The sequence below is a fragment of the Saccostrea echinata genome, unplaced genomic scaffold (genome assembly GCF_033153115.1).
Source record: "Saccostrea echinata isolate AGI-Se365-2 ecotype Australia unplaced genomic scaffold, CSIRO_AGI_Sech_v1 ptg000003l, whole genome shotgun sequence".
NCBI classification, from domain to species: domain Eukaryota; kingdom Metazoa; phylum Mollusca; class Bivalvia; order Ostreida; family Ostreidae; genus Saccostrea; species Saccostrea echinata.
Window position 1 is genome coordinate 3,360,480 of NW_026889752.1, and position 26,089 is coordinate 3,386,568.

A 26,089-nucleotide genomic window follows, 5' to 3' on the forward strand; every position below is an offset into this window, starting at 1 on the left:
GGGCTATTTATCGTACTGTTATTGGCCGATCCCGACCACGCTCGGGTTGTTTACGATGTTCTCAATGGCCGATGCCGACTGTGATCGGTCCCAACATAGGGTTAAGAAAAGGCCTCTGATTGGCTAAATAATAGGGATTTGGTGCAGAACTGCTGTAATATATCCAATCAGAAAGGTTGTTAGAAGTCTTTGTCAACTTTTACCTAATAAATATTCATAAATAAGGAGACAAAGGAAAACGAAAGTATAGAGTTTCATTGAAGCGTGGTTTTACAAACACAATGGCGGATTACTTTAGTTCTAGCGATGATGATGAAGAATTTCTGGGATTTACAGTGGAAGAAATAACTGAAGCTGAAGAAAGGAATGTAAGAAAGCAGCTTGAAATAGCTAATATTGATTCTGACATCAGTATATCCGATATATCGGACAGTGACTCGGATATAGACTCTGAATCTGAAGCGTCAAGCGATGACGACCAGCCTCTGGCCGAGATTGCGAGATGGTCAATACACCTCAGACCTATCAACGTAAAAAACTTCTCAGGACCAAATCCAGGACCATTAACATTGATGGACACAACAAGAAAAGAAATTGATTTCTTTCATTTATTATTCACAGAGGACATTTACCAAACAATTGCTGAACAAACAAATGCTTACGCAGAGAGGGCACGGATACTGAACCCAAACAGAGCATGGTACCCTACCAATGCTGAGGAAATAAAAGCGTATTTGGGAGCAGCAATTGTTATGGGAGTCCTTCCTGCACCAGCCCAAGACATGTACTGGTATAAGGACAAACTTTTCCATCCATCATGTCTAGAGGGAAAGTTCAGCAGGACAAGGTTTGAAAATATACAGAGGTATTTTCATGTTGCCGACACAACCACAAATCCGGGACGAGGAAATCCAGGACATGATAAATTGGCCCACGTTAGACCAATAATGGAAAAACTACGAGAGAATTTCCTTAGAGAATATAAACCGCATAGGGAAGTGTCAGTTGATGAGGCGATGATTGGTTATTCAGGAAGACTTGGCTTCAAACAATACGTCCCCCTGAAACCAACTAAGAGGGGTATCAAAGTATGGGTTAGAGCTGACCCCCACAATGGTTATGTAAATGACTTTCAGGTCTACACTGGCCGAATAAACAATGCACCTGAAAAGGACCTGGGTTCACGTGTTGTTCTGGACTTGATCAGACCAATAATGAATAAAGGACATCATGTGTACTGCGACAGTTTTTTTACTTCGCCAGACTTATTCCTTGAGCTGTTGCGGGAAGATACCTATGCGTGTGGAACTGTCAGGGCCAATAGGAAGGGACTACCCAAAGACATTGGACAGATCAAACTAAAGGAACAAGGAAAAAGTATAACTAAGCAGAAAGGAAGTATGAGAGTCACTGTTTGGAGGGACAAGAAAAACATTACCATCCTACAAACAAATAGTGATGGTGAAGCAACCTCGGTAGGGCGCAAACAGAAGGATGGAAACACCACAGATGTACCATGTCCAGAGTCCATAAAACTGTACAATCAGTACATGAATGGAGTAGACCATGCTGACCAACTAAGGTCTACATACAATACAGCAAGAAAAGCTCTCAAGTGGTGGAAGTACTTGTTCTTCTTCCTGTTTGATGTGTCAGTTGTCAACTCCTACCTGCTCATGAGAGAATCAACTAATCATGAAATCAAGACAAAGGGGAACAAGACTAGACAAAGGACTCAGATGGAGTTTAGAATGCAGCTAGCCCATCAAATGCTTGGTGGATTCACTTCCAAAAGAAAAAGGCAGGGTGAGGTCCAAGCACCAGCAGAAATAACTCAAACTCACTGGCCGACCATTATGCCAAAAAAGAAAACATGCAAGCAGTGTGCAACCAAAAAAATTAGATCCGAACCCACCTCTGGCTGTGACAAATGCAATGTGAACTTGTGTTTAAAATGTTTTAAGCCCTATCACTTGGAAAAGTTTCCAGAACTTTCATAAATTTGTGACAATAAGTGGTTTCAAACACAAACTTTTTTTTTCATGGACTATTATCAGTAAAAGTATTTGTTACTTTGTGAAAAAAAATACACCAATGAATTCTAAATTTTGTTTTCTTTGTTGTGTGAAAATTTCATGGATGTAAGTGGGATAATAACTGAGATATAAAGGTAAATACAAAGCATATGCATGTTTACATCAAGCGCTAAGCATCCTCCTGAAATCTCTCTGGGGCACATGCTGATAACAGATGCTGAGGCACAGTGTAGATAAGAGTGGCTGGGGCTGAATGAGTTAATGAAGGCTTTTTACCTAGAAACACACATCAAATACATTGATTTCTTGAAAAAGATTGTTAACCACACCACAAATACAAAAACTGAAATATTTTTTAAAACATGGATGGATAAAAGCTGCAATTTGAATCTAGTCTTAGTTACTGTACAGCAATCATGCTCAAATATCATTATGTACACTTGAGCTTACATTTGACAAATTCCTCATTCTCTGGGTACAGAACAGAGTCTGAAGAGCTAGAATCATAGTCTTCGGAATCTGGAACGTATGACTTATCATCATCATCATCATCATCACTTGGATACATCTCAATATCTAAAAAAAAATATGTGACTGTTGTAGGACAAAACAAAACCCTGAAAAATATTGAAAAACATCACTGGGGTGAAAAGCAAAAGAAATGCTAAGACCCCTTTTTGGGACCTCTTTTGTGGTGTCTCCAGGACTGATGCAATAGTTCATCATTACTAAGCTGCTGTCATTCCTCTTAAAAATGAGTATCAATTCTAAGCTATGGGGTACACAAAGGTCACATGAAGGTCATAAAATATGTCAATTTCCGAATTTTCTCATTTTTATGCAAATTTTCATCAATTCTATAGCACATTTTGTTTCAGAAAACACAGATAGTTAAACAATATTGTGACTAAAACGAATGTATCAAATACATTACCATTGCTAAGATCCTCAGTGAGTGATTCATTGGTGGTCCTAGAATCATGAATATCTTTCTCTGTGTAGAGCTCAGGCTTTTCTGTGCAGGTTGCTGATACATATCTTAGGTTGTCCTCACCGATGCTGAAAACACCTTGGTCACTCTGTGTTTCACCAGTTATCATTTCTACAATACATAACCATATCTTAGACACAGATATCCTGTCAGCAGGGTAAAAACATGAGATCTCTATTTTCCTAAAAACTCTGTTCAGGCATATAGAATCAGGTTCATTAGACATTCTTGTTATAAGCCCCCTCTTGTGTAAACTTTGGCCATCAAAAAAGTCTACAGCATATATCAGAACTATTAGGTCACACGTACCAAACTGCATTATAGGGTCTACATTTATCAAGTACCAATACCTTTTTAAATGTCAAGAACCTGGACCCTATAATATGGGGTTACGTTAAAGACAAAACCAATGCTGTATATCAACGTGGGCTTTTTTCGGAAAATAATGGCCTAATAGTTCAACAATATTGTGAATCATACAAATGTATCAAATACAAGCATTATGGTAGTAAACTCAGGTGACCTAAACAGTCTAGAACATGTATCTGAACTATTGGGTCACCCGTGCCAAACCACATTATAGGGTCTACATTTACTAACTACCAATACATTTTTAACATCTCAAGAACATGGACCCTATAATTTGGAGTTACATTTAAGACCAAGCAATTGCTGTACATCAACATGTGGACATTTTTTCTGAAAATAATGCCCTAATAGTTAAACAATATTGTGACTAATACGAATGTATTAAATACATTACCATTGCTAAGATCCTCAGTGAGTGATTCATTGGTGGTCCTAGAATCATGAATATCTTTATCTGTGTAGAGCTCAGGCTTTTCTGTGCAGGTTGCTGATACATATCGTAGATTGTCCTCACTGATGCTGAAAACACCTTGGTCACTCTGTGTTTCACCAGTTATCATTTCTACAATACATAACCATATCTTAGACACAGATATCCTGTCAGCAGGGTAAAAACATGAGATCTCTATTTTCCTAAAAACTCTGTTCAGGCATATAGAATCAGGTTCATTAGACATTCTTGTTATAAGCCCCCTCTTGTGTAAACTTTGGCCATCAAAAAAGTCTACAGCATATATCAGAACTATTGGGTCACACGTGCCAAACTGCATTATAGGGTCTACATTTATCAAGTACCAATACCTTTTTAAATGTCAAGAACCTGGACCCTATAATATGGGGTTACGTTAAAGACAAAACCAATGCTGTATATCAACATGTGGGCTTTTTTCGGAAAATAATGGCCTAATAGTTCAACAATATTGTGAATCATACAAATGTATCAAATACAAGCATTATGGTAGTAAACTCAGGTGACCTAAACAGTCTAGAACATGTATCTGAACTATTGGGTCACACGTGCCAAACCACATTATAGGGTCTACATTTACCAACTACCAATACATTTTTAACATCTCAAGAACATGGACCCTATAATTTGGAGTTACATTTAAGACCAAGCAATTGCTGTTCATCAACATGTGGACATTTTTTCTGAAAATAATGCCCTAATAGTTAAACAATATTGTGACTAATACGAATGTATTAAATACATTACCATTGCTAAGATCCTCAGTGAGTGATTCATTGGTGGTCCTAGAATCATGAATATCTTTCTCTGTGTAGAGCTCAGGCTTTTCTGTGCAGGTTGCTGATACACATAGTAGGTTGTCCTCACCGATGCTGAAAACACCTTGGTCACCCTGTGTTTTACCACTTATCATTTCTACAATACATAACCATATCTTAGATACAGATATACTGTCAGCAGCGTAAAACAAAATAAGATCTCTATTTTCCTCCACACCCTGATTACACAAATAGGTTCAGGTTCATTAGACATTCTTGTAATAAGCCCCCTTTTGTGTAAAGTTTGGAAAAGAAGTCTGGAACATGTTCCTGAACTATTGGGTCACATACATTAAACCACATTTTAGGGCCTGCATTTATCAACTATCAATACTTTTCTAACATGTCAAGAACATGGACCCTATAATATGGGGTTACATTAAAGACAAAACCAATTGCTGTATATCAACATGTGGACATTTATTTCTGAAAATAATGGCCTAATAGTTCAACTATATTGTGAATCATACAAATGTATCTAATACAAGCATTATGGTAGTAAACTCAGGTGACCTAAACAATCTAGAACATATATCAGAACTATTGGGTCACACGTGCCAAACCACATTATAGGGTCTACATTTACTAACTACCAATACATTTTTAACATCTCAAGAACATGGACCCTATAATATGGAGTTACATTTAAGACCAAGCTATTGCTGTGCATCAACATGTGGACATTTTTTCTGAAAATAATGTCCTAAAAGTTAAACAATATTGTGACTAATACGAATGTATTAAATACATTACCATTGCTAAGATCCTCAGTGAGTGATTTATTGGTGGTCCTAGAATCATGAATATCTTTCTCTGTGTAGAGCTCAGGCTTTTCTGTGCAGGTTGCTGATACATATCTTAGGTTGTCCTCACCGATGCTGAAAACACCTTGGTCACTCTGTGTTTCATCAGTTATCATTTCTACAATACATAACCACATCTTAGATACAGATATCCTGTCAGCAGGGTAAAAACATGAGATCTCTATTTTCCTAAAAACTCTGTTCAGGCATATAGAATCAGGTTCATTAGACATTCTTGTAATAAGCCCCCTCTTGTGTAAACTTTGGCCATCAAAAAAGTCTACAGCATATATCAGAACTATTGGGTCACACGTACCAAACTGCATTATAGGGTCTACATTTATCAAGTACCAATACCTTTTTAAATGTCAAGAACCTGGACCCTATAATATGGGGTTACGTTAAAGACAAAACCAATGCTGTATATCAACATGTGGGCTTTTTCCGGAAAATAATGGCCTAATAGTTCAACAATATTGTGAATCATACAAATGTATCAAATACAAGCATTATGGTAGTAAACTCAGGTGACCTAAAGAGTCTAGAACATGTATCTGAACTATTGGGTCACACGTGCCAAACCACATTATAGGGTCTACATTTACCAACTACCAATACATTTTTAACATCTCAAGAACATGGACCCTATAATTTGGAGTTACATTTAAGACCAAGCAATTGCTGTTCATCAACATGTGGACATTTTTTCTGAAAATAATGCCCTAATAGTTAAACAATATTGTGACTAATACGAATGTATTAAATACATTACCATTGCTAAGATCCTCAGTGAGTGATTCATTGGTGGTCCTAGAATCATGAATATCTTTCTCTGTGTAGAGCTCAGGCTTTTCTGTGCAGGTTGCTGATACACATAGTAGGTTGTCCTCACCGATGCTGAAAACACCTTGGTCACCCTGTGTTTTACCACTTATCATTTCTACAATACATAACCATATCTTAGATACAGATATACTGTCAGCAGCGTAAAACAAAATAAGATCTCTATTTTCCTCCACACCCTGATTACACAAATAGGTTCAGGTTCATTAGACATTCTTGTAATAAGCCCCCTTTTGTGTAAAGTTTGGAAAAGAAGTCTGGAACATGTTCCTGAACTATTGGGTCACATACATTAAACCACATTTTAGGGCCTGCATTTATCAACTATCAATACTTTTCTAACATGTCAAGAACATGGACCCTATAATATGGGGTTACATTAAAGACAAAACCAATTGCTGTATATCAACATGTGAACATTTATTTCTGAAAATAATGGCCTAATAGTTCAACAATATTGTGAATCATACAAATGTATCTAATACAAGCATTATGGTAGTAAACTCAGGTGACCTAAACAATCTAGAACATATATCAGAACTATTGGGTCACACATGCCAAACCACATTATAGGGTCTACATTTACCAACTACCAATACATTTTTAACATCTCAAGAACATGGACCCTATAATATGGAGTTACATTTAAGACCAAGCTATTGCTGTGCATCAACATGTGGACATTTTTTCTGAAAATAATGCCCTAATAGTTAAACAATATTGTGACTAATACGAATGTATTAAATACATTACCATTGCTAAGATCCTCAGTGAGTGATTCATTGGTGGTCCTAAAATCATGAATATCTTTCTCTGTGTAGAGCTCAGGCTTTTCTGTGCAGGTTGCTGACACATATAACAGGTTGTCCCCACCGATGCTGAAAACACCTTGGTCACCCTGTGTTTTACCACTTATCATTTCTACAATACATAACCATATCTTAGATACAGATATACTGTCAGCAGCGTAAAACAAAATAAGATCTCTATTTTCCTCCACACCCTGATTACACAAATAGGATCAGGTTCATTAGACATTCTTGTAATAAGCCCCCTTTTTTGTAAAGTTTGGAAAAGAAGTCTGGAACATGTTCCTGAACTATTGGGTCACATACATAAACCACATTATAGGGCCTGCATTTATCAACTATCAATACTTTTCTAACATGTCAAGAACATGGACCCTATAATATGGGGTTACATTAAAGACAAAACCAATGCTGTATATCAACATGTGGACATTTATTCTGAAAATAATGGCCTAATAGTTCAACAATATTGTGAATCATACAAATGTATCAAATACAAGCATTATGGTAGTAAACTCAGGTGACCTAAACAGTCTAGAACATGTATCTGAACTATTGGGTCACACGTGCCAAACCACATTATAGGGTCTACATTTACCAACTACAAATACATCTTTGACATCTCAAGAACATGGACCCTATAATTTGGAGTTACATTTAAGACCAAGCAATTGCTGTACATCAACATGTGGACATTTTTTCTGAAAATAATGCCCTAATAGTTAAACAATATTGTGACTAATACGAATGTATTAAATACATTACCATTGCTAAGATCCTCAGTGAGTGATTCATTGGTGGTCCTAGAATCATGAATATCTTTCTCTGTGTAGAGCTCAGGCTTTTCTGTGCAGGTTGCTGACACATATAACAGGTTGTCCCCACCGATGCTGAAAACACCTTGGTCACCCTGTGTTTTACCACTTATCATTTCTACAATACATAACCATATCTTAGATACAGATATACTGTCAGCAGCGTAAAACAAAATAAGATCTCTATTTTCCTCCACACCCTGATTACACAAATAGGTTCAGGTTCATTAGACATTCTTGTAATAAGCCCCCTTTTTTGTAAAGTTTGGAAAAGAAGTCTGGAACATGTTCCTGAACTATTGGGTCACATACATAAACCACATTATAGGGCCTGCATTTATCAACTATCAATACTTTTCTAACATGTCAAGAACATGGACCCTATAATATGGGGTTACATTAAAGACAAAACCAATGCTGTATATCAACATGTGGACATTTATTCTGAAAATAATGGCCTAATAGTTCAACAATATTGTGAATCATAGAAATGTATCAAATACAAGCATTATGGTAGTAAACTCAGGTGACCTAAACAGTCTAGAACATGTATCTGAACTATTGGGTCACACGTGCCAAACCACATTATAGGGTCTACATTTACCAACTACAAATACATCTTTGACATCTCAAGAACATGGACCCTATAATTTGGAGTTACATTTAAGACCAAGCAATTGCTGTACATCAACATGTGGACATTTTTTCTGAAAATAATGCCCTAATAGTTAAACAATATTGTGACTAATACGAATGTATTAAATACATTACCATTGCTAAGATCCTCAGTGAGTGATTCATTGGTGGTCCTAGAATCATGAATATCTTTCTCTGTGTAGAGCTCAGGCTTTTCTGTGCAGGTTGCTGATACACATAGTAGGTTGTCCTCACCGATGCTGAAAACACCTTGGTCACCCTGTGTTTTACCACTTATCATTTCTACAATACATAACCATATCTTAGATACAGATATACTGTCAGCAGCGTAAAACAAAATAAGACCTCTATTTTCCTCCACACCCTGATTACACAAATAGGATCAGGTTCATTAGACATTCTTGTAATAAGCCCCCTTTTGTGTAAAGTTTAGAAAAGAAGTCTGGAACATGTTCCTGAACTATTGGGTCACATACATTAAACCACATTTTAGGGCCTGCATTTATCAACTATCAATACTTTTCTAACATGTCAAGAACATGGACCCTATAATATGGGGTTACATTAAAGACAAAACCAATTGCTGTATATCAACATGTGGACATTTATTTCTGAAAATAATGGCCTAATAGTTCAACAATATTGTGAATCATACAAATGTATCTAATACAAGCATTATGGTAGTAAACTCAGGTGACCTAAACAATCTAGAACATATATCAGAACTATTGGGTCACACGTGCCAAACCACATTATAGGGTCTACATTTACTAACTACCAATACATTTTTAACATCTCAAGAACATGGACCCTATAATATGGAGTTACATTTAAGACCAAGCAATTGCTGTGCATCAACATGTGGACATTTTTTCTGAAAATAATGTCCTAATAGTTAAACAATATTGTGACTAATACGAATGTATTAAATACATTACCATTGCTAAGATCCTCAGTGAGTGATTTATTGGTGGTCCTAGAATCATGAATATCTTTCTCTGTGTAGAGCTCAGGCTTTTCTGTGCAGGTTGCTGATACATATCTTAGGTTGTCCTCACCGATGCTGAAAACACCTTGGTCACTCTGTGTTTCATCAGTTATCATTTCTACAATACATAACCACATCTTAGATACAGATATCCTGTCAGCAGGGTAAAAACATGAGATCTCTATTTTCCTAAAAACTCTGTTCAGGCATATAGAATCAGGTTCATTAGACATTCTTGTAATAAGCCCCCTCTTGTGTAAACTTTGGCCATCAAAAAAGTCTACAGCATATATCAGAACTATTGGGTCACACGTACCAAACTGCATTATAGGGTCTACATTTATCAAGTACCAATACCTTTTTAAATGTCAAGAACCTGGACCCTATAATATGGGGTTACGTTAAAGACAAAACCAATGCTGTATATCAACATGTGGGCTTTTTCCGGAAAATAATGGCCAAATAGTTCAACAATATTGTGAATCATACAAATGTATCAAATACAAGCATTATGGTAGTAAACTCAGGTGATCTAAACAGTCTAGAACATGTATCTGAACTATTGGGTCACACGTGCCAAACCACATTATAGGGTCTACATTTACCAACTACAAATACATTTTTAACATCTCAAGAACATGGACCCTATAATTTGGAGTTACATTTAAGACCAAGCAATTGCTGTTCATCAACATGTGGACATTTTTTCTGAAAATAATGCCCTAATAGTTAAACAATATTGTGACTAATACGAATGTATTAAATACATTACCATTGCTAAGATCCTCAGTGAGTGATTCATTGGTGGTCCTAGAATCATGAATATCTTTCTCTGTGTAGAGCTCAGGCTTTTCTGTGCAGGTTGCTGATACACATAGTAGGTTGTCCTCACCGATGCTGAAAACACCTTGGTCACCCTGTGTTTTACCACTTATCATTTCTACAATACATAACCATATCTTAGATACAGATATACTGTCAGCAGCGTAAAACAAAATAAGATCTCTATTTTCCTCCACACCCTGATTACACAAATAGGTTCAGGTTCATTAGACAATCTTGTAATAAGCCCCCTTTTGTGTAAAGTTTGGAAAAGAAGTCTGGAACATGTTCCTGAACTATTGGGTCACATACATTAAACCACATTTTAGGGCCTGCATTTATCAACTATCAATACTTTTCTAACATGTCAAGAACATGGACCCTATAATATGGGGTTACATTAAAGACAAAACCAATGCTGTATATCAACATGTGGACATTTATTCTGAAAATAATGGCCTAATAGTTCAACAATATTGTGAATCATACAAATGTATCTAATACAAGCATTATGGTAGTAAACTCAGGTGACCTAAACAGTCAAGAACATATATCAGAACTATTGGGTCACACGTGCCAAACCACATTATAGGGTCTACATTTACTAACTACCAATACATTTTTAACATCTCAAGAACATGGACCCTATAATATGGAGTTACATTTAAGACCAAGCTATTGCTGTACATCAACATGTGGACATTTTTTCTGAAAATAATGTCCTAATAGTTAAACAATATTGTGACTAATACGAATGTATTAAATACATTACCATTGCTAAGATCCTCAGTGAGTGATTTATTGGTGGTCCTAGAATCATGAATATCTTTCTCTGTGTAGAGCTCAGGCTTTTCTGTGCAGGTTGCTGATACATATCTTAGGTTGTCCTCACCGATGCTGAAAACACCTTGGTCACTCTGTGTTTCATCAGTTATCATTTCTACAATACATAACCACATCTTAGATACAGATATCCTGTCAGCAGGGTAAAAACATGAGATCTCTATTTTCCTAAAAACTCTGTTCAGGCATATAGAATCAGGTTCATTAATTCCTGTTTTAAGCCCCTTTTGTGTAAACTTTTGCCATCAAAAAAGTCTACAGCATATATCAGAACTATTGGGTCACACGTACCAAACTGCATTATAGGGTCTACATTTATCAAGTACCAATACCTTTTTAAATGTCAAGAACCTGGACCCTATAATATGGGGTTACGTTAAAGACAAAACCAATGCTGTATATCAACATGAGGGCATTTTTTCGGAAAATAATTGCCTAATAGTTCAACAATATTGTGAATCATACAAATGTATCAAATACAAGCATTATGGTAGTAAACTCAGGTGACCTAAACAGTCTAGAACATGTATCTGAACTATTGGGTCACACGTGCCAAACCACATTATAGGGTCTACATTTACCAACTACCAATACATTTTTAACATCTCAAGAACATGGACCCTATAATTTGAAGTTACATTTAAGACCAAGCTATTGCTGTACATCAACATGTGGACATTTTTTCTGAAAATAATGCCCTAATAGTTAAACAATATTGTGACTAATACGAATGTATTAAATACATTACCATTGCTAAGATCCTCAGTGAGTGATTCATTGGTGGTCCTAGAATCATGAATATCTTTCTCTGTGTAGAGCTCAGGCTTTTCTGTGCAGGTTGCTGACACATATAGTAGGTTGTCCCCACCGATGCTGAAAACACCTTGGTCACCCTGTGTTTTACCACTTATCATTTCTACAATACATAACCATATCTTAGATACAGATATACTGTCAGCAGCGTAAAACAAAATAAGATCTCTATTTTCCTCCACACCCTGATTACACAAATAGGATCAGGTTCATTAGACATTCTTGTAATAAGCCCCCTTTTGTGTAAAGTTTGGAAAAGAAGTCTGGAACATGTTCCTGAACTATTGGGTCACATACATAAACCACATTATAGGGCCTGCATTTATCAACTATCAATACTTTTCTAACATGTCAAGAACATGGACCCTATAATATGGGGTTACATTAAAGACAAAACCAATTGCTGTATATCAACATGTGGACATTTATTCTGAAAATAATGGCCTAATAGTTAAACAATATTGTGAATCATATGAATGTATCAAATATATTACCTTCCCTGGAATCATCTGTGAGTGATTCACCGATGGTCCTAAAATCATGAATATCATTCTTTCTATAGAGCTCAGGCTTTTCTGGGCATGTTGATGATACATATCTTAGGTTGTCCTCACTGATGCTGAAAACACCTTGGTCAACCTGTGTTTCACCAGTTATCATTTCTACAATACGTAATCATATCTAAGATACAGTGTCAGCAAGTAAAAACAAAATAAGATCTCTATTTTCCTACAAACCCTTTTCAGGTATATAGGATCAGGTTCATTAGACATTCTTGTTATAAGCCCCCTTTTGAGTCAGGTTTTGCACTAAAAAAAAAGTCTAGAATATGTATCTGAACTATTGGGTCACACGTGCCAAACCACATTATAGGGTGTGCATTTATCATCTACCAGTACTATATGTCAAAAACATGGACCCTATAATATAGGGTTATATTTAAGACCAACCAATTATTGTGCATCAACATGTGGACATTTATTCTGAAAATAATGCCCTAAAGTTAAACAATAATGTGAATCATATGAATGTATCAAATATATTACCCTTGCTGGAATCATCTGTGAATGATTCATTGGTGGTCCTAGAATCATGAATATCTTTCTCTGTGTAGAGCTCAGGCTTTTCTGTGCAGGTTGCTGATGCATATCTTAGGTTGTCCTCACTGATACTGAAAACACCTTGGTCACCCTGTGTTTTATCAGTTATCAGTTCTACAATATGTCATCAATCAATTTTTAGTTACATTTAGTCAACACGTTAAAACAAAATGAGACCCTGAATTCTGTGCAAATTAGATAAGGTTCGTAAGAAATTCTGGTTATAAGTCCCCTTTTGATACCCAAGATGAAGAACAACTTTTCATCACATATGACTTTCAAACACATCCAACATGATGTACCTGAACTATTTGGTCAAACCAAATTATAGGGCCTGCATTTGACATCTACCATCCTACTCTGACAAGTCAAGAATGTGGACCCTATAATATGGTTCTGAATTAATGATCAACTAATTAATGTGCGTCAATAAATGGACTTTTTGCAACTCATATTCGAACTGTTATTCCCCCTGGACCAAGAAATTTGGGTTAAAAAATGAGCAAGCAAGTGGTCAGTGCATCCACCCTTCTTTTTTGTGTTAAAAAAAAATGCTGTTTACATAAAAATGCATCAAATATATTACCTTTTCTGGAATCCTCTGTGAATGATTTATTGGCTATCCTAGGATCATGAATATCTCTTTCTTTGTAGAGCTCAGGCTTTTCTGTGCAGTTTGTTGATACGTATTTTAGGTTGTGCTCACTGATGTTGACAACACCCTGTGTTTCATCAGTTACTATTTCTACAATATGAATGGAATCATTTTTTAGTCAGCAAGCTATAAAAATGGATCAGGTTCTTAAGACACCAATCGAGAACACTCTAGCCATCCACTTGTGTTTTTATCAATTATCATTTTTACACTAGGTATATAGTCATTTAGTTATATTCTACATTTTAAATTTCTTAGCATGCTTTTTTAACTTTAAGTTTCTAAAACCTGAAGAAAACTTCACCATCAGGGATTTATCAGCCTATTTTGGGAAACGCCATTTTTGGGGAATTGGGAAAAAATTATCGGCTTTTTTATGAAATTGGGAAAAATTTTAAAATATCACTTAAATCATGTATTCAGGTGTAATTTATTTAACATTTCAGCAGGAACTCTAATTTGGGAAACCAAACAGACAATTAAATCCAAAATGATCCAACTTCATCAAACAAGATCAATTATGAATAATAGACTAATAAAAGTAAAATTGACTTCAATGAGTATAAAGTATTTACCTATATAACGTAGGGTAGTACATGTGTGTATGAGATTCCAACTTAGGTCATTATAGAATATGTTTCAGGAGATTATGAACCTCCTGCAAAAAATTGTACTAAGTACACGTTTTCTCAAAGTCCTCTTTTAATATGTATTAAAACATTGAAAATATATTTTTCTATCGGAAATAATGCCTACAGTCCTTACCATTCACTCGTAGATCAATTGAGTAGGTGGAAATAACTTAATAAATCTATTCAATTACACAATATCACCTTTTTCAGAAAAACAGAGGAAATTCGGATTAAAAGTTGGCAATGTTTTTACAGTGCTTTTAAACATGTGTTATGACTGTAGCTTTGCTAAATGAGTTATATAGATGAAAATTACAGACAATCTGACAATTTTACTCTTTGTTTTTTCAAAGATAACGAAGTGTTAAAGTATTGTCATCAATTGGGAAAAAATACTGCCAAATTGGGAAAAACTGAACTCATTTTCAATTGGGAATGGGGCCGAATTTCGGCCCCTGAGAAGGTACTGATAAATCCCTGACCATTCATTATGATTAACAAATAAATTTCAAATTTGAACAAAACAGCCCTTTAAAAGTTATTTCATTGACCATAAAAATGCAAATGTATTGAAAGCTTTCTTAGTTTTGAGATAAAAGATAATTGACTTATTTCTTGAGAATAAATGGTATGTAATGTAATTTCGCGAGAAGCTCTACTCGCTAAAATTAAATTACTTGCTTTAATTTTTATGGCCCTGAAATCCATGTAAACTCTACTTGGAAATTATTGTTCTTGTGGTTTGGCGTCTAAGGGCCATTTCACGACATTAAGTACTTGCATAAAATAAGGAATCTACAGTAATATTGTGATTAATAAATTTTTCATCAATAATGCTACAGAAGATTACAAGTTAACATAAAAGATAAATAGCTAATAAATTTAATTTGGCAATAAAGTGTGTTGGTCACTACTTTTTGAATTTTCTTTCAAAACTGTTACATGTATTTTTAAAAGTATTTTGTCTTTGTCTAAGGAACTGCCTTAACTATAAAATATCAGGGATTTCTTCATTGCTTAATGATTTTTTTAGTGATACCTGCATGTGCCAAGGAACTGGACAAGAGAAGGGTATCTAGTAAGTAAAGATGCAATACTACATGTTTACAAAAAAATCTCTTTGTTCTTCCCAAAGTTCAAGCTTTCAGACATTTTGCATTTTTTAGAGTCTATAACAAACTAAAGCAACATTTCAACAGTAATATACAAGTCATTACCTTTACTCAATTTTAAAGATCTCTGTAAAATATTCAAACACTCCTGAGTAAAACTTATATAATTTATTCTTGCATCTACTGTGTAAATTCTTTTTCTTTGAATTTTTATCTGCTACAAGACTCTGTTTTTAAACATTCTGGTTTCAGACATTTAAGATGATGCTAAAAGTTTCCTTTTACATTCATGAAGCTCACATGAGAAATCTAAAGAAATGACTAAAAATTTTTGTCAATGTAAGTTAGGAAACATTGGATATTATTTGAAAATGTTCATGAAGTTCCTACACTCCAAACTTCTCTGACTTCTTTTAAAAAATGTGACGTTTTGCAGTGTAATTTGGTTATGAAGGGTAAATTTAACTACCTTTTTCCGCCAAGAAAAGTTAACGTTCTTTCCATAGTTGTATCTGATTTCTTCACCAGCTTTTATGTCATTAACAGCAAAAATGCAGAGATGGGGCTCTGAAAACCCCTCATGAAGCACTTTTATATTAGCATTTGGACTTATATGTTCATCATTTATCAGTCTTGCCATGGAGCCATCATCTTCTGAGGCATCAATCCTGAGAAAGAAAACTTGCATATACACACTAGGTAACACCAAGTAAAATATATCTGAATTTACGACCTTGACCTTTAACCTCAAAATCAATAGGGGTCTTCCTTAGGCCATAGGGAGTTGTGTAAAATTTCATTGCATAACCTCAAAGGCTTTTTGTGATATCGCATGGAAACAAAAGCGTCACAGACAGACAGAAATATGGACAGGCGGAAGGATGGATTGACATTAGCACAGTGTTCTTGGATTGTGTCACACTTTTGTAGTAAACAGACTGATCCAATAGTACAGAAATACAGAAAAAAAGGTAACGTGGACATGTTGGTATAGGGAATATGCATGCAAAAAGGATAAGGAAGTAAACACATCAATATTTTGCATTAGTAGAATTGTTTCTGCTAATTGTTGTTAAAATGCAGATAACAATCTGTACGCACAAAATTTAGTTGTCTAGCTTTCAATCCTTTGTTTCATACCATGGAAAAAATTAACCTTAACTTGGCTGATGCTCTAGGCAATTATGTGAAAAATTTACATACTACTGATGAAAATTTGGGCCTGGAAAAACATTGTATCATATGCATAGACAGAATACCAAGCCATTTAATAGTGATACATATACCTTTTTTTACTGCAAGTCTCTATTCCATGAAAGGAATAATCTTGTCCACCTCAAACTTACATAGAAGATAACTACACAAATGAAAAGCAGGAAAACGGATGATATTATTTCAGTTACAAGGAGAGTTATAAGGAAATTTTTTTCTTCCATTTTCTTTCCCATACCACTTCCTGTCACATGTCTATGACCCAATAATATTGTGCTACATATACATATCCAAGAGTCTTAGACCCAACAGCAATATATATATTTTAAGACCCAACATTTTCATTATTTACGTTTGAGAAGAAAAGTCTTAACCAGTCCTCAACATTAACTGAAATATATCCACTTGTCCATCCATCAAGTTGCCAACCCAATGTTACTTGTCAGAATTCCTAATTAACTTGTCCAACTCTGAACATACACATGTATATAAAGAATTTCGTAGAACTACAATATATAGATAATATTAATTAACAGTGATTTGTAAAAATTTTAAAAAAAATAGGGAATAAAGTCTTCTCATTTGCTATTTGCGACCATTATTGATGATTTAACAGTCCCAAACCAAGTTCATTTATTCCCATTTTAATGCAGATTATGCATTTTGTTTGATGTTAACACCTTATTTTGTCGAGTTTTTTTTATAGGAAATATGTCAAGAAGGTTTGTGTTTTAATGTTGTTCTATTCTGATGATAGTCAAAAGCTTTCACTCTCATTAATGCTCGTTTAACTGCCTAAAAAATCAGTGCATTAGCCAATCAAAATGCATTTTACTAAACAAATGGCAAATGCAGTATCACTGACTGTAACTAAGTCTTGATCACCATAGTCAATTAACAATATTTAGTGAGAAGAGACTGAACCCTTCTGAACCCTGAAGGCAGCATTTTAAAACTATGACAGTGGTTAAATAAAGTGGCTCGCCACAGCATGATATGCCCGTCAAATATTGTTCAATTGTCATAAACAGTTTAGGGTGCAAGAAAATCATGTCAACCTTGATACAAGGATTTCAATGATTTTTCCATTCCTTATAATATTCATTTATACATCTCCTGTGGTGTAGGCATTAATTATAACAAATATTACATTAAAGATCCTCAACTGGTTGTGTTAGAGCTTGAAAAATGCCCATCTGCAGACACCCCCCCCCCCCCCCCCAGCTTTCAGATTTGTGAGACATGATGCTCTGAATTAGTTGTTATTTTAAAAAAAAATTCAATAAAAATATCATTTTAAACAATATCAATCTAGTCTTAACAACTTAATCTATATCAAATTAATATTAAAAATAAAAGGCTGGCCATCAAATGACATATGCTATAAACTGACAAGCAGTTCTTCTGTCTAATTCATGCAGACAAGAGCTGCTTGATCAGAGATCCTCTAACAGAAATGATTGAGACAGCTAGCCTCCCTACACTGAACTCATAAATTAATCTTTAACTGGATGCATGTCCACTCATTACTCCCAAGGGATGAATGGATCTATACATACTATCTGCTTTGTAGTGCAATAAAAATGCATATTTATGTCATTCTGAAATTAAATTTGAAAACAGAGATTTTTTCTTTGTTACAAAGATTTACAAAAAGAAAAAAAAAACTTGTGTAATCTTGATGCAACATTTTTAATAAGGTTCCTGCATTACTCTTAGATTTGTAGGGACTATCTACCATAATTAAAACATTTTTTTTAAATACTTGAATTTTAAAAAAATTAATGTCAGACTGGTTTTAAGCTGCAATTCATACGGACAACGGGCATGTTGATTCCAATACCCCCCTCCCCCCCCCCCAGTATAATTAGTTTTAATTCTATTATACAATTATATCAAATTAGTTTATTATACAATATCAAATTAATTTATTATACAATATCAAATAAGTTTTAATTACTTTTCACCAAATTTATTTTAAAATTAGGCTAGCCAACTATTTAATCCAACATGGCTGATTCTTTTTGCCCAGTTCCCAAGAGATATAGATAACACCTGCTTCATCAGAGATGCTCTACCAGTTAGCTCCTAACACTAAACTCATTAATTTCTCTCTAATTTGACATGCAATTTTCTGTTATCAAATTCTCCTTGACCAGTGCTTCATAATTACACCCATGCGAGAGGTGGAATTTCTCTTGGAACATTATATATTTGTTATAGATTGCTGTAAAGTATATAATGAAAAAAATAAGTATTTTCTTGATTTAACATTTTTTTAATAAGGATAATGCAACACCAGGGTTCGACATTCACGCTCGACACCTCGTCATTTCCACCCCAGAATGGTTTTGGACGACCCCATTTTCAGTATGGCTCGCCCAAATGACAACCTGGGAATATTCAATAATGATGTTTAATATCTTAAAATAAACTTTATAAGGCCTTGAAAACATTGTTTCCTGTAACCCGACCGACCCATTCAAATAGGTCTAGCAGCCGCGTGGATTTTTTTCTGCCAAATCTGTGTTTGATCATTTTTACCAAAAGTGTTAAATTAAGTTTTATTTGAGATATGAAATATGTAAACCTAGTCAACAATCACCATAAATATAAAGAGAAATGACCATTATTGTAACATCTAGCATTTCCCCCACAACTTTCTGATGTTCGTTTTCTGCTGCTAGACAGCCATGTTGGGTGTCCACTGTAAACATTACACCTGGTTAATTCAGTCCAGGGATGTTTGACCCCATTTATTTAGGCCTTTTTGGTAAGTGAAAAATGAATGTTTTAAACTAGAAACTTTATTTTGTGTCAATATGTGAGGTGAGATTGTACATAAGCAAAAAAAAAAAAAAAAAAAATCCCACCTTACCAACCTTTGATTTATTGTTTATTGGGAATATTACATGAAACAAACATAATTTTTTAAAGCCTTTTTAGCATTCTGATTCTGCTTATTACTCAGTAATATTTGTTGCTTGTTTTCTTTGTTTGATAAAGTACTGGAAGACAGCTTTTGATAATCCAAAAATGTCTGGTTTACATTTTATAATACAAAAGCACAACTTCTGTTATCTTAACAAATTTTAAACAATATTATTGCACATTTTTGTTTCATTTGATATTTTATTCGGGCGACCTGAAATTCATTCGGGCAACCTGAAATCAGTACCAAGGTTGCCCAAATGGCGAGACCAAATTTTGACGAGTGTCAAACCCTGCAACACTCTTGCATTTTTGGGGATTGTGTAATCTAATAGCAAAAAGACAGTTTTTTATTAAATTTCACTAAAATTAAAGGTCACAGTGACCTTGAAATAGGTCACGACACAGCTTCTACCTAAGATGCATAAATTGGCCAAGTTTGATGATTCCAAGTCCAATAGATTTCTAGTTATGAGCCGGACAGGATTTTTCCATAGTTAGTCATAACATCTTAATTAAAGGTCAGAGCGACCTACTTTTAGTGTGTGACACACCTTCTACCCAAGAAGTATCAGCTGACAAAGTTTGAAAATCCTAGGCCTAATAGTATTAAAGTTATGAGCCGAATACGAAAAAGCTAACAGACGGATGGACGGACATGAACGCCATAACATAATACGTCCCGTCTAAAGACGGGTGTTTAATAATTATGTGGGATATTCATTAAAAAAATCATATTCACAATATTCTATAAAGGTAAAAAGATTCTCTTGCTGATCAGACAAGTGTGCCTGGAGATTGACTTGTCTGTTCACGAAATGAACTGGACACAGACAATTGTGAGATATGCACAAGACATTAGGGCTAGTGGATTTGATTATCATGTCTCCCTGGTCTTCAAAACTTCTTTCTAATTTGCTTTGAAAGAGAAGTGAAGTGTCCCTACATTTTGGGTCTAGGTTATTGTCCGAAAGTATTTTGAAAAATGTGTGAATTTCAATTTTGAACAAGGACACCCATAAAGCATAGAATCCCCTCACAAGAGCACAATGATCCTCAAGTAAATCATTACTTCTGTTACACATGACAAACCTTCTTACTTTAAAACACAAGTTACTATATCCCTTCAACTTTGTTTCAAAGGAAAATTACAAATTTGAACAAGATGTGTTTGTGAAACACTATGCCCCCGATGGTAACACAATTCTGGAGTGGGACGTAGACTACAGTGCAATAGTTATGGCCAATGTTAAGGTTTTTCAAATGTAGGTCAAAGGTCACAATTGAGTCACATGATCAAAATTTCTGTACCAATGAAAAGGTCTTGTCATAATAAACATTCATGTTAAATATTAAAGCCTTACCCTTGACAGAGCAATAGTTATGGGCTAAGCTAAAGTTGACAACAGACAGACAGACAAACGGACAGACAGGACAAAAACAATACACCCCCGGGATCTTTCGATCCGTGGGCATAAAAATCAAATGTTAAAGGAAAATTCATATGAGTGCAAGTTAACAAAGGGGAGTTAAACATTCATTTTTTTTTTTGCAGTCTACAGGGCAGATTGTCAGTCATTTACTGCCTAAAAAACTGCTTCTATATTGACCTTCTAGAACACAACTAACTTACCAGAACGTGGTCTTCTTGTGAAAAAACTCAAACTTGTAAACACTCTCCTTTGGCTCTTCTATGCATAATTTGCCCCTGTATTCTGCAATAAAGTCACCTTTGCTTAAAGGATTTTCTGTTACAACTCCCCAGTCTGCAAAAAAATAAAGCATTCGAACATCTGAGATTAACAAACGTTTCAGAATCTTGGAAGCAGCTGGTGATGAAACAACTCACTACTGTATCAATTCACTACATCTATAGTTTTGTGTTAAATTTAAAGCAAACGAACAAGGATTTTTTTGTAATGTTAATCATATGAAAAATAAATGCATTTATGCACCTAGGGGCAACTGGGGCAGAATATCAACACTTAATTCACCAGATTTTTATTCATGAAAGTGAAGAATACCTCTCAGAGAAAAAATAATTCATAGAGACCAGGAGCAACCCATGTGCCTATGGGTTTATAGTTACATGTACTTACGTATCTCATCACTGATCCAAACTTTTTTGAGGAATTCTAAATCTCTTTTTCTTTCAATGCATTCTTTGGCCACCATCAGAGGCTTTTTACGTTTGTTTCTTCTGAAAGCAGAAGAAAAAGAGTGTAGGTTGATTAGCTGATGTGCTTGTAGGGCTGTACAATAACAGCTGAATAATACAGATATTCTGGTGTATTGCAGCTTGTTGTCATTTTTCAACCAAGGCTAGGAAATGTGGGAAAAAAAATCTTCCTAAAACCTTTCTTGTGCATATTTGTACATCCTAAAGCCACAATTATACTTTACTAGCTGTCAGTTATCAAATTATCATTTAATTTTTTTCTAACAGGTTTAATAGATGCAATGAATGAGCCCTTTTGTGTACACAGTAAGTACTTTGCTTGACCAGGATTGACACCTATGACGTCAGAGCAATGGCGTGTAACATCGGCAATCAAAATATGCATATTGAGAAATTCAAACTTTGAATTGCTGAAACATCAAAAATATGAATTTTCTAGCAAAAAATTTTAAATATGTGAAATATGTGTAAATATGTGTAAACTTTGTCATATCAAAAAATTTTGGGATGTGATAAAAATCTTTTAATCCGTACATATAAAATCCACAGGCTAAAATGAAGATCTACAAGCTAAAAGTGAAAGAATGATTTAATAAATGCCTTTTTTATGCTTTATTTCAATCAATAACAATACAGGGCCTACTAATATAGTGGGTCAGTACAGAGTTATGATCTGATCGTTGATCATCAATTTTTTTTATGTTTAAAAAAATGCTAATCTGGCCTAAAAAAATTATATTTATTAAATTATTTCCTGTAGCATTCCAAAAAATCAAGGGTCAGTAGGTCTGGATTTTTTTTTTTTTTGTTCCAATGAATAAAGGGGTCAAACACCCCTGACTGAATTGACTTGGTGTGATATTTACTGTTGCGATTTCAGATTTCTCCTTGGTTATTGTTTTAGATATTAAAAAAACTTAGGAAAATATAATATCCTAAATAATTTGTTAATATACATAAGAGTTGTGAATCTCTGTTTTTTATGTCTTTGAACATGTTGAATGCACAAAAACTCCACAAATAATAAACTTTATCAAAATTCATGTAAAACAAACATGGTCAGGTTTGGCAATTTGAATGAAATGAATGATATTTAAAGAAAGCTGAGTAAAACTTCAATTATTATGTAATGGGTGGGTTCGCCCCGATTACATGTTTGCTCTGAGTGGTTTCGCGGCGAGTGGTTTTGCCCCAATTATATCTGTTACATGTAATTAAAGTGTCAATTTTTTCCACGTGTGTATTTTGGCAGTTAGCTATGACAAATCTTCAATGTTTACATTTGTGTTTTTTGGGTATGTGCTATGGAAAAGGTTTTTATTGTATATATTTAAAGCTATCTTCACTTTGCACACCTATCTTATTACGTTTTTAATGAAGTAAATCTTTGAAAAAAAGATGGAGATTGTTGGAATAAAATTGAAACGCTTAAATTAAACATATATCTGACATACTAGTATTTCAACACAGATGAAATAAGTTGTTTTTTCCCCGTGATTATGATTTTTTAAAGAAAAGTTCGTATCATAGATTTGTCGTAAAAATCGGACTGGAAATAATTATTTATTAGTATTGATCGGCAACTTATAACTGAATTTAATTAAAGTGCTCAATAATTATATTAATCTAAACACTCATTAATCAACCTTTGCTTAAATAAACATCAAGCACACTGTATGTTTGAAGAAAAACACTTGGGGCGAACAGGTAATCAGGGCAAAACCACCCACATTCATTATTATAAAATATCTACTCTCTGATTTATAGATATAGATCTGAATATTTAAGCAAAACATCAATTTTACTCATCATAAATGATTATCTCTTGAAAAAAAAATAATGCCATAAATTTCCAAATAAGAGGAGACAGAAAATGTCGTTAAATTCCCAATCCTAAGGACCTGTGCCCCATTCCCAAAATGAAGTGACCCCTGATCGCAGTATAGTATATATCTCAATACGAAATTTCCAGCCAATACCCATGTGCTTGGCAAATATGTTGATGTTAAGATGGTTCATATAGGTACTACACTCGATTTTATATTAAACAAAAAATAGAAAATATAACCTTGACACTTTTAAAAATCCTGATTTGTTTCTGTACTTTTCTTTTTTCTTTCTTTTTTTTTTTTTTTTTTTTTTTTTTGTTAGTCAAAATATTTGGTAGAGGAATTTCGAACTTCAATATAACAAAAGTGACTTAAGCATTATGGCTTTCAAAATATCGATCAATCTTTGATAGTGCTCATATTTATATTACAAAATTAATTCCATTGGACCCTACTAAAGCAGTGTAAATGGAAAAATGTATAAATACCTCTGCATCGTGCTGGCAACCACTTCGTGGGTCTTTCCGATTTGAACTTCGGCGAATCTCGGTTCATTCCGCAACTTAATTCGCGCCATTATTTCGCGACTTCTGATTGGACAATGACAATAGGTGAACTTCACGGGAAATTTAGACCCGACAATTCAGGTTACAGACAAACAGTTCATTTGAAACATTTTTCCGATTGCAAGGAAATAGAACAACGATTAATTGTTGGGTCTTTAATTGTTGGGTCAATGACCCGACAGTTCAAAAAAGACCCGACAATTTAACAAAGACCCAACAACAAGCTCTTAAATTTGCAATTGACCCAACAATTAACCAAGTTTAAAACTATATATATATATATATATATATATATATATATATATATATATATATATATATATATATATATATATACTGATTGGTCAAATTTGACAAGGTGAAAAGTAATTGCCATCATTACAGTTGTGATTCACCATCTGTATGATAATCCGCACTCTTGCCCGACCTCGCCATTTTTTAAACAATCTAGTGCTTGTACATAAAACGTCTATTTTTTTTTTTATAATTATATTTATGTCAGAAAAGTATTTTTTTTTTTACATTTATTAAAGGTACTCAACATCATTGAGTTTTTTGGGATGTAAATATTGGTGCATTTTTTTTTTCATTACAGCCTGATTAAATAGAAAGCAATGCTGGCGATTTATAGTAAAAATTAAGTTTTTTTTTCGCCAGTTTAAAGTTCGAGATTCCATGATTTTATTACTTTTTTTCAAATAATTGCTTTCAGGTCGACATTTTCAACGACATAAACGTCACCAATGCTGCCGTGTCCAGCAGAACTCTGGTTGAAAGAATGGTATTAGATAAAGAATAATAAGGGGAATATTGTATTAGATATGGAAATTCTAGGCACTTCAAGGTTTATGAAAGTTAGAAAGTTTGAGAAAATCTGTAGAAAATGCAGGGTGTAGACTTCAACTTGAAGTAAGGAGGAGTGCAAGACTGAACTATTTTATGAATAGGATATACATAAAATAGTTCACTTTAGCAGTGGATATGTAGTGTTATGAACTGTTTGCGTTTGTATAGATTATATAGGGACTATAAATAGACTATATAATAAATTCTTTCATTTATTTTTTATTTCTATTTTTTATGTATTAATGGTTTTATACCCTTAAATAATACAAAAACAATCGAGGAATAAAGGTGGTCATAATCAATGATAAATTATACAGTATTTTAAAAAACCGTTGAAAATATTAAAGATGTTTTTAAGGCACATTGCTGATTATATCTATAATATCTTTGCTTGTTTTAGATACTTTGGAAATACCGTAAATCTTTCCATAGCATGAAACAGCATATTAAATGTTGAACTGGAAATCCAGTAAAGGGGTTTTCAGTTATGTAATAAAAACCTCAAAAAAGCCTGTTTGTGATTGTCATCCAATGTTGTTTTTCTCTAACTATGGGGGGAAAATCCGAATTCCAAAAGATATCCGGATTAGAGGGTATAAAAGAAACTGAGTGTCAAACAACTTTAACTATAAGCCACGATGTTGAAAATAACTATTTTAACGGCATTATTGACAGTTCTAGTTGCAAGTGCTCTTGACAAGGATGGAAGCGGCAAATTTGCCTCAGAAAACCTCCGAAAGCTGTCCGACGAAACAAATGCTGACGAGACAAGTTTTGCAAGAGAAAACCTTGAGGTAAATGGAATAGAATCTAAGGAAGATCTGGAGAATGACAATGAAGTTGGTAGCGCTAGCAGTAGTAGTATACAAGAAAGCTTTGAAGAAGAAAAAGAAGACGAAGGACAAGAAAAGGGAGAAGAAATTTCTAGAGTCGAAAGTAGTGAATACAGAT

At 34.3% G+C, this 26,089-nt stretch overlaps 1 protein-coding gene and 1 pseudogene across 1 annotated transcript; one reads left to right on the forward strand and one right to left on the reverse strand.

Moving 5' to 3' along the window:
- Positions 1-281: 281 nt before the first annotated feature.
- On the forward strand, positions 282-2,000 carry LOC133178690 (piggyBac transposable element-derived protein 4-like). The gene has a single exon (XM_061313411.1). The coding sequence runs from the start codon at positions 282-284 to the stop codon at positions 1,998-2,000; it is 1,719 nt and encodes a 572-aa protein (XP_061169395.1).
- Positions 2,001-2,205: 205 nt separating this feature from the next.
- LOC133178691 (uncharacterized) lies at positions 2,206-21,893 on the reverse strand (annotated as a pseudogene).
- Positions 21,894-26,089: the final 4,196 nt, after the last annotated feature.

Coding starts and splice junctions, on each gene's coding strand:
- LOC133178690 (XM_061313411.1), top strand. CDS start 282: ATGGCGGATTACTTTAGTTCTAGCGATGATGATGAAGAATTTCTGGGA.